At 44.5% G+C, this 10,319-nt stretch overlaps 1 protein-coding gene across 4 annotated transcripts in view; it reads left to right on the top strand.

The window, feature by feature from the left end:
- The window catches only part of CSNK1A1 (casein kinase 1 alpha 1), a 32,018-nt gene extending 23,703 nt beyond the window's left edge, over nucleotides 1–8,315 (top strand). For 2 of the 4 annotated variants that reach the window (XM_058034530.1, XM_058034534.1), the window contains 3 exons: nucleotides 785–891; nucleotides 1,738–1,886; nucleotides 6,795–8,315. In XM_058034530.1, the coding sequence (XP_057890513.1) occupies nucleotides 785–891; nucleotides 1,738–1,886; nucleotides 6,795–6,802 (264 nt within the window). In that variant the 3' untranslated portion in view covers nucleotides 6,803–8,315. Of the gene's footprint in view, nucleotides 1–784; nucleotides 892–1,737; nucleotides 1,892–6,794 lie in introns of those variants that run through there. The other 2 variants (XM_058034533.1, XM_058034531.1) reach the window with 2 other exon arrangements.
- Nucleotides 8,316–10,319: the final 2,004 nt, after the last annotated feature.

Consider the following 10,319-nt stretch of genomic DNA (forward strand, 5'->3'; position numbering starts at 1 on the left):
CAAGATCCTTGAGAACACAGCAGGGCCTGTGCCCCTCAGACAGCAGCAGCAAGGATTGCACTTTCTAGTCCTGCACATCTCTATCCCCAGAGTCTGACAGCATCTCCCAAGCCCTTGAACTGTTTATGAAATGGATTGGGTTGGAAGGGACCTTAAAAATCATCCATCCCGTGCTGGGGACAGGGACACCCTCCACTAGTCCGGGCTGCTCAGAGCTCCATCCAGTGTGGCCTTGAACTTGCAGGGATGTTCTACCCTGGGATTTTTACTGTGTGCTATTACCTATTACAGGCAGGCTTTAATACAGCATTCAGTGTTTAAAAATGTAAAGCAGAAAATCTTTGAAAGAGGTTTTCATAATTTAAGTTTTCACGTTTAATACTTATTAACTGACCTTGTCTCTACTGTGTTCAAGCAGATTATCAAGGAAACACGAGTGAATCTCTTACCAGATAATTATCATTATTTTAGAGATTTAGTTGATATGAACAAGGTTTAATTAGGATGAACAGTGTGCTTTATAAATAAGTTAAATGTTGAAGGTTCTGGTAGCAGAGAGCTTATGATTGCAAACCACCCATGAGGTAACACTTCTGGGGAAGGAGTGTGTACCTGAGCAAATGCACATGCTGAACTACAGAACACATTAAGAACCAGGGGCAAAGTGGAATTAATTCATGCAGCTTCAACCAGCTTTCCTCTGCTGTTGGAGACAGCATCTTTTTTCCTTTGGTAGGAGGTTTTTGCTGTGAGCCATGGCTTGATTAACACTGTTGATTTCCAGGGGTTCCCTGCAGAATTTGCCATGTACCTGAACTACTGTCGTGGCCTGCGCTTTGAAGAGGCACCAGATTACATGTACCTGAGGCAATTATTCCGTATTCTTTTCAGGTCAGTCTCCAAGTGGAAAAGTACAGAAACTTCTCAGGGATCCAGTTGGGAACTGCTCTGTGGGACTGGCACTGCAGAGAGCAGCTCCTGTGTGTGGTGTAGGGAGTTCTTCTGGGACTCCCTTTCATTTCAGAGCTTCAAAAGCTGTTTAAAGGACCTGAAAATTATTGTTCAATGTTAAACATAAAGGGAAAAGAGTCTCTTGTTTTTGCATTGTGTGATGTGACCACAGGGTTGAGCCCATGCTTCAGGTTCTGTTGCAAGTGCCATAAGAAATTGACCCTTGGTAGAAGTCTTTGAAGCTTTTTATGTTTGGAAATCAGTGCTGGGCCCAGCAGTGGTTCTCAGGAGAGAGATTTCAGTGGAGGAGCATAATGCTGCTTCATTGAGCTCGTTAGAGCAACTGGAACATAAACTCCACCTTGTGCACTGAACAGCACCTGTCAAAAGAAGGGCAGGTACTGATCTCTCGAGTCTCCCCCCAGGTTTCTGGGATCCAAAGAATTTCTATTCAGTGATGTACAATACTGCAGTTTTTCCTTGAAATTATATCTATATTAAAAAATAAAAAGCTCAGAAGCTCAGTGCAGACGGTGAGTGAGCTGGGCTGGGAGGAAGTGCTGCTTCCACAAGTGCAGACCTTTGTGTAAGCAATGAGTAAATGCTGCTGGCTGGCATTTGGGCTTGCTGCAAGAATCCCTTTAAGTTAGTAATACTTAGCATTTCTATACCATTCATAATCTCTAAAGCAGCTTAGAGAAGGAGCTATCCCCTAGCTGTGGGATTTCAGGCAGGGCTGGCTGTTGGCTCGGATGTGTTACAGCAGAACGTTTCCCTCTCTTGCAGGACCTTGAACCACCAGTATGACTACACATTCGACTGGACAATGTTAAAGCAGAAAGCAGCACAGCAGGCAGCCTCTTCCAGTGGGCAGGGGCAGCAGGCCCAAACCCCCACAGGCAAGCAAACTGACAAATCCAAGAGTAACATGAAAGGTTAGTAGCCAAGAACCAAGTGACGTTACAGGAAAAACAAAAATTCCACGAATTTGGACAACGGCGGCAATTCCAAGTGTTAGATCAAGGAGGTGGTTTAAAAACTACATTTGGCTCTTAAATTCAAAAGCAAAACCAAAAGACGTCCTTGGAGAATTTGACTACTAACTTTATACCAAAATGTCCTTGTTATTCATATCATTTCTTCTGGGGATGTTGGGTCATTTTTAACCACTGCATCTTTTGCTCCCGCATTAACCACTTTCCAAAAACAAGAAACTGACTTGGTGTTGGGAATGTGACATTTTTATTTATTTTGATTTATATATATACATATATATGTCCTTATATATGTATAAATATATAATGCAATCCAAAATCCTAGACCTAACACTTTTTAAGGGATAATTCTCATTGCCTAGGCAAGGATCTAGAGACTTTGGGTTCTGCTCTGTGGCAGCTGGTACAGTGCTGTGGGTTTGCTTCTGTTCTGTATGCCTCAAACACTGGGAACAGAAAATTGTGACTGCTCTGGCTTCCTGCAGTGGGTTTACATTGAGACATTTGGTCCAGAGTTCAAGGAAAGGACCAGTGAGCTCAAAATGCCTTGTCTAAATCAAGCAGTAACCCCAAACTGCTGTGGATTGCCAACTCACAATTTTCTGAAGTATCTGGGTGCTCTGGGGTGGGGCTTCAGGTTTCCTGATGATTTTTTGATGTTTCTAGGTTATGGTTTCAAAGGGAAATGTTGTGACATGTTCAGATGTAATTGTGTAATAACTGAAAACTGAGTTCTGAAAAGACACATCAGTTTTTTTTCCCACATGGTCTAGAAGCTTTTAAAATACTTTTTAAAATACTTTTTTTTTTTTTTTTTTGAATGATGCAAATGTGCTGGTCTGAGTCTGGTAAGTCCTTGGGATGAAACTGCCACATCTGTGAGCCAGTCTTGCCATGAAACCAATTCCTGCAGCTGAGCTGTGGATAAAATTGAAACTAATGAGATTGTGTGACTGAGAATAGAGAAGCAAGGTTTAAATTATGTACTGAGGCCTTGCTGCTCTTCAGTACCTCTTGTCTGTCATTTTTATATGTATAAAATTACATACTTGCTAACATGACAGTCCTGGAAATCAGAGAAATGCAGAAGTGTTTACAATAAACTTAAACATTGTTCTTCACATAGTGTGGGAGCATTCAAACCTTACCAGGTGTCTTTAGTCAAAGTAGCTATCAAAAACCCACACTTTGTTCAGAATAAATGAAGTATTAGAACACCTGCTGCTTTTCCCAAGATTGAAGTGGTTCTTGAAAAAAAATAAAAATTCAGAGATGCCATTAAGTGTCAGATTTTTGGCATAGAGTGGCTGGATCTGACAGGCTGGAAACCAGTTCCTGCAGCTGCAACACCAGTAGCAGACTGGGTGATTAAGCACCTGGGCTTGGATTGCTTCCTGAAATAAAGAAACTCTGACTCAAGTTCAGAACCCAGCCCAATGTGGGGTGTGGAGGGGTTGGCTGTTCCAGCAGCAGAAGATAATTTGAGCAAAAATGCACATTCCTCACAGCAGCTCATGCTCAGGGTGAGGGCTTTGCAGGAGTGGTGATCTGTAAGTGGAACCTGCCCTGAAAATCAGGTTGTGAGCTGGTGAAACACAGTTTGGCTGGAGTGTTCTGAGGTTTAACATGCTGCTTTGCCGCCTCAGACAGTCTCTGCCCAAGTGCTGTGTGTGAAGAAGGAAAAGGTCATTAAAGTGATTATCTGCCTGCACCTTGAGGTGATGCTGCAGTGCCAGAGAGCAGGGGTGAGCAGGGAAGCTTTGCCATGGAGCCCCAGACCATTTCTGTTCACTGATTTACATTCCTTATCCCACTGTCCTTTGGAGAGGCCCCTTGCTACAGCTGAGATTAATTTCTTGGGGTTTTAGCACAATTTCATTGGGTTTTTGGGGAATAACTCTCCGCTCCCCATCACCAAAAAAAGCTGGTGACCTTTGGGCTGATCAAGCTGTGATGTCAGCAGAGCATTAAAGCAGTGCTTGGCAAACATCTGAAGACTTCAGAGGCCTCATCTCTTCAGCAAAGTAGAGATTTCCAGAGTCCTAAAATCCTACATGTCTTTTTGTGGGGAATTCTGCCTGTTAATGAAGATTTTTTGGAACCCAGCTAAGCTGAAGGAGGAGGCAGTGTGGCTTGGATGCTGTGTCACATTGGAGAGGATGAAATACCTGGTTATTTTTTCTGGAGTTCAGTTAAATTCTTTTGTAGTTGCTGTAGCAAAGCCTCTGTGGGAGTGGCTTAAAAGTCTTCCTGGTATCAAATGTTACCCCTGTGGTAACCCTATCCATTGAACAGGAGTCCTGCAATGCACAGGTGCAGTTATTTGTAAAGTGCTGTTGGAGATTTGCATCTGGGCAGGGTGGGCCAGGGAAGGACAGACTCAGATTGTTTGCCCAGTGTGCTCATTTACAGATACTCCTGATTTCCTTAGCTCAGATCCATGTTAAATCATCAATGAATCCTAGAGTTTATCCAGGCTAGATATTCTGCTTGCTTCCAGAATAACCTGTTCTGTCCATGGCCTTTTTTCTCTTCAGTTTTTTTCCCCTGCCCCTCTCTGGAACTGTGTGCAGTGTCTTTTGTAACAGCCAGATCAGCTGCTTTGGAACTTGGAGAGGTGAACTGTTCCAGCAGACAGAGCTCTGCTGACTCGGGCAACTTGGGCTGCCTCTCTTTTGCCAGAGCAGCAGTTGTTCAGGTGTGATTTGTAACTGTGCTTACACTCAGCTTCCCTCAGTCATAAAAGTGACTCAAGCAGTCAATCTGCAGGATAAAGTCTACCAGGGCCATTTGGGAGAAGTGTTTTTAACTCCTGGCAGTGGAGATTCTGTGAGGCTGTCAGCAGGTCCAGTAATATTTGCTGGATGCCTGTGCTGGTGGCAGGATTGCTCAGAACAGACTGAGACTTCTCTGCTGGAGAATTAGAATTACTGACACCTGAATCCTTCTCACTTGCTTGTCTGGAGCAATGGAGAATACACAAAGTCTGAGCATTTCACACTGAGGAGGGTTTTAGGGAATTGCACTGGAGTTGCTGCTCCCCTGTCAATCACATCTTCAGCCATGGTAATAAAGAAGCAATTTGAGGATCCCTCACATAGCACAGAGATTTTCAGAACTTTGGGTAATGCCTCAGAGGGACAGGAGTGATGATTTGGCCCTGTATGGAGTGAAGATATGTGGAAGAGATGCCCCCATGGACTCTCCAGCATGTTCCTCATGCCAGCAGTGCTCTGTGTGCTGAGTATCTCCATCTCACCTGTCAGCTGTGGTTGGGCTGTGTCTTTACAGGACTTTGAAGAGACATTTTGAGTTGAATCCAGCTCCCTGTTGCTCTCTGTAGCTGGACGTTCTCCTGCCCGTATTACCTTGGGTTTGAGAAGTTCTAATAGCAGCAGATCATTTGGTAGGATGTCCTTTGTCCTCGGGTCCAGGCTCCCATTTCTTGTGAAATACTCAGGCTTTTGAAGCAATGAGTTGATCTATTTCTTTCCACACTCTCCTTTGTTGGCTTTGTTTTGGCTGCTTTGATGGAGAAAGTGGTTCAAAAGATGAATCAGTGTTCTCTGCTGAACACACTAAATGGAAAAACAGCATAATTTCTGGTTGTGTACATCAAGTAGGGATTTGGGAACTCAGGAGTCCCTGGGCTTTCTGTGGGAACTTGCACTCAAGTGGGAATGGCTGTCTTGATTCTGGTACTGGATTTTTTTTTTAGTATGACCAGTGCTGGATAAAGAGAATTGTCCCTCAATGCACTAACGCTGGGTTTGAAACAAGTTATTGAACCTCTTTGAAATGACCTGTAGCCAGTTCTGGAGGAGTTAAAGCCATTTTGTGGGTGCTCTCCAGATACATTTTGGACAGAATGTCAGACTAGTAAGACTTGTTTGCACTTGCTTCTCTCTGGATGACAGCACAAGCTGAGGTCAGCTCTGTCTGTATTTCACTGAGAAGAGATTTCTGTTGCAAAAACTCAGAGCTGTTGCTGTGATGAACTCAGCCATGGGCAGAACCATCCTGTCTGGAGAACATCCAGAACGGAACTCGCTTGGCAAGGCCATCTTTGGTTGAGACTGTGAAGCACAGCCCTGCCACCTGAGTCACCAGAGAGCAGCACGGAGGGAGGACTGGCTTAGCCTGCAGTAACTGGTTCTTGGGGATCTCTGTGTGTTCCTGTCTCTCCCTGTCCCCCAGTGTCATTTGGAATTCTGAACATGAAAAGAATTGCTGTGTGTGCAGCACCTCCCCTGCCGTGTGAGTCAGCCCTTGTCCTTGCCAAGGCTGAGGTGTGCTGCTTGCCCAGGGGGTGTCCCAGGTGCTGCTGCCTTGTTGTGGGTGCTGCTGTGGCTTTGTGGTGCCAGAGTTGCTGGAAGGTGGGTGAGTGATGCCCTGGCTGGCCGTGTGACACTGCCTGTGCCATCCCTGTGCCACTGCCGTACTGCGGCTCTGGAGAGCACCCTGCAGTCAGATGACAGCTTGACATTCAGGGATATAAACATGAGCCACTGCAGGCGAGTAGAAAACAATCCTATGAAATTACATCCTGTTTCCTAGTGGCAATAACACAGCTTGTTTTCAAACTGCTGGGCTGGATTCCTGCTGGAGGAATGTGGCATCCAGCTGGTGCATTCAGCCTCTTTCCAGTGCAGTGAGAGGTGTGTGAGCTCCAGGGCTGTGGCAAGTGCTGGTTACCTTTGGAAATGGACTCCAGGAACTCTGCAATTCCCAGATGGAGCAGCATTTTCCCCTTTGAATGACCATAACTGCTGTTTATTTTCCTCCTGTGAATGCTGTTGCTCGTTTCCATCCCGTATCAGTAAGTTTGCCCTTGTGTTTATCTTGCAGGTTTCTGAGCATGACGAGGATGGGACAAAGCAGAGCAGATCGGAGCAGGACTTGTCACTCCCCAAATCCTAGAAATTTTAGTTGATACACTTGCCAGTGGCTGTGGGCAACCATTTCCTTGGTGTAAAGAACTTAATATCAGTATAAACTGGCTCTGGGCAGTGTCAGTGATGCTGCACTTTGAGTTGTAGCAGCTGTAATTGTGAATATTACTGAGATAGTGAAACATGGTGTCCAGTTTTCTATTGCATTTTTTTCAAGTGGAAAAGTTAACTAATGGTTGACACACAAGTGGAGAAAATTGTGCATATGCCAATTTTTGTTACCTTTTTACTTTGAACTACACTGCTTATGAGATCTCATTGTTTTGGAAGAATGGCATGAACAGTCTTCGGCAACAGTTGTGATAATTGTAAATGCTCACAATTGTGCACTCTTTTCTGGTTATTCCTCCCTGGGTTTTGAAAGTTGTACACTTAAAACATTCATAAAGTTGTTGGCTTCTATGTGCAACATACCAAGCCAGCTGACATGGTAGTAACCAAAGATTCCAGTTTTTAAGCATATGAAAGACTCTGCCTGCTTACCTGTGCTAGAAATAACAGCATCTAAAGTGAAGACTTAAGAGAAACTTAGCGACTACTAGATAATCTTTAGGACTCTGCATTAACTCTATAATGTTCTTGGTATAAAAGGAAAAACAGCATATTTGTCACGAAATTTAGTTAACATCTTACAACTGAACCTGTATGTAAGTTGCTTAGATAAATGTAATCACTGTAAACATCTATATGATCTGGGATTTTGTTTTTATTTTGAAGCGGGAGCTTTTTTGTTTACAAGTTCATTAAAAACTAAAAACTGTTTCTGTAAGGAAATGAGATTTTTTTAATTTGCCTTGTTAATTCAGTTTAAGAAATTTACATTACCCTGTTTTTAAACCAAGTTTAAGGCCATTTGTTAAGCAAAAGAAGTCATATTTCTTTCTAAATCATTTTAGATTTAGTGTTGTAACTCTTCCTCATTTTGTTTTTAAATAAATTTTGTATTTTTTCCTTGAGGGGGAAGGGGCAGTCTTGCATTTTTATAACCTGTTGTTTGAGACCAGCCCTCCATAATAAGATTGGAATTTTTTAAAATGAAATGGCATCTTTTGCAGACCCAGGATTGGCAGCCTCCGAGCATTGCCATGTCCTGCCTCGGCTGGACTGACTTGTGATTGCTGCTTTGGAGACAAAAATTGGAATGGTTTGAAAAAATTTGGATGGTTTGAAACCAAGGCATTTTCTTTCAAGTTCTTGTGAAGTGGATATGACCAGATTTCCTCTTGTTCTTGGGGGCAGCCTCGCACCATGCAGAGTTCACATTGGTTACTGCCCCAGGCTGTCTTCCTTCTCACTCCTATTCTAGCCCAGCTGAAAGAAAGAAATACTTTTATTGCTGGTAATTCTTTAACAGTGTAATTTATTCCTTTATAGCATGTCAGAATAAATTAAAAAAAAATGTCTGAAAATGCTGCCAGATGCCTATTGTGTAAATGTTGTCTGTATGTTTGCTTTTTAGACCGTTTCCATGCATGGAGCAGAGTTCCTGCTCACAGTTTATCTTTTTTACTGTTGGAAAAGATCTTTCTTTCCTTTTGACAACCATTTCTTCAGGATCATAAGACACTGTGCACTCCTGGAATGGTGATGATGTGGATCAAGGCTCCCCTGTACTCTGTCCAAGAAGGATCTGCCCTGAGATGTTAAGCTTTGGGTGGAGAACACTGTGTGCTAATAATAACAAATAATAAACGCTGGGATAGATAATCTGGGAGGCAGGGAGGCTGCTGGGCTTCAGAGATAGCAGAGCACACAGCAGGCTCTGCTGCCTGCCAGGTGCAAGGAGAAATGGAGCTCGTTCTCCTGGCCAGGATGGTTTCCCAAACTCCTGAGGCTTGCCCCGTCCAAATAAGGATGGTTTTCAAGCAGTGCCTCGTGTGAAAACCAGTCTGTTTGTAAGAACTGGTATCTAGAGCACTGTGACATGTCCTTATCCATGATTTCTGCTGTCTAGGCAACGTGGCTGACAACACACGTTGGCAGGAGGGGAGGAAGCATCAATGAAATGCCTTCTTGGCAGCTGGCCTTGGAGAGGCTGCTCGGAATTGTTGTGGCATCGCTTTTCATGCTCTGACACGAAATACTTGCTGAAAAGTTGGAGAAAACAATTTGGTTTCAGGAGAATAAATTATTTTCTTTGTCCGTTAAATTTGCTCATGACTTTGAGGGGGGTTTGGAAACAGAGCTGCTCTTGATGAGCTCTGCAAGGGAGAGTAAACACATTTAGGGTGTCAAAATGCATGGGTCTGTAGTTTGGGGAGCTGCAAGGGCTGTGGAGGAGCCTGGAGCTCTGTCAGCCTTGCAGATGTGTGGGAACAGAATTTGTTTCTGGGCCAAGTGTTTTGCATCAACAGCCTGTGCCAGACGTGCTGGGCAGGGCAGGAGATGCCCACCTTAAACTGGCACCCAACACCCGTTTGCTGTGTGCTCTCCTGGGTTTGTAACAAAGACTTCACCCTGAAGGATTAAAACCCTGGATCCTGACTGCTGCTTGCACCTCTGCAGAGGTTTTGTGTGGAGAGAGATTCAAACTTCTGCAAGCAGCCCCAGGCCCTTGACAAGGAATCATCATTTGGACCAGAGGCTGCAAAGCTCAGGATCTGCAGCCTCGTGCTCGCTGGAAAGTGCCAGAATTCGGGTAATGACATTAGGCTGTGACAGCAGCTCCTCAGTCACCTCGCTGAGCTGCGTCCAGGGTTCCACAGAAATTCATTAACCTCCTTAGAAGGGCTCTGAGAGGCTTCCTAAGGCCACCTTCTAAAGGATTGCTTAATTGGGAGCACGAGTGCTCATGTGCACAGTACTGCTTCATTATTTTTAACCTATTTAAGCCATTCCTTGTCAGAAGCAGTTGAGGGCCTTTTTCTCTTCTCCTGTAAAGGCTCTGAGGAGAGACAGCTCTGGCTCCCAGTTTCTGCCAGCGTCACTGCTTGGCTGCTGCTCTGCGTGGTGTTGGTAACAAGTGACAAACACAACCCCTGGCTGTGTTAAAAACACTCGATGTGTCTGCTGGGTCTGGAGCCTGTCCAGCATGTGCCACACTTTTTATTTATTTTTTTCCCCTGATTTCTATGTCTCTCTGGAGGTTGTTTTTCAAGCGTTGCCTCGCTGTTGCAGTGCTGTGCCTGTTCTCTCTTGGCTTTTTTAGGTGTTTTTTGTTGGGAACCCGTCCCTGCTTTGTGCTGGGGTTTTCCTGAGCTGAAATGCTTCAGCCCAGCCCTACTGCCCTGATCAGGAGCTTGGCCTGGCTGCCTCCCTGCAGTCCCTCCCTCCCTCCCTCCCTCCCTCCCTCCCATGTGGAATTTTCCTGCCATCCCAAGTTGACTTTTTGCACGAGGCTTTAATTTCTCTTGACAGCGTTCTCCAGTTTAGAAGATTTGTTGCTTAGCCAGCTCCATCAGCCCCATCTGCTCCTGCCTTA

Source organism: Melospiza georgiana, chromosome 15, assembly GCF_028018845.1.
Source record: "Melospiza georgiana isolate bMelGeo1 chromosome 15, bMelGeo1.pri, whole genome shotgun sequence".
In the NCBI taxonomy this organism is placed as follows: Eukaryota; Metazoa; Chordata; class Aves; order Passeriformes; family Passerellidae; genus Melospiza; species Melospiza georgiana.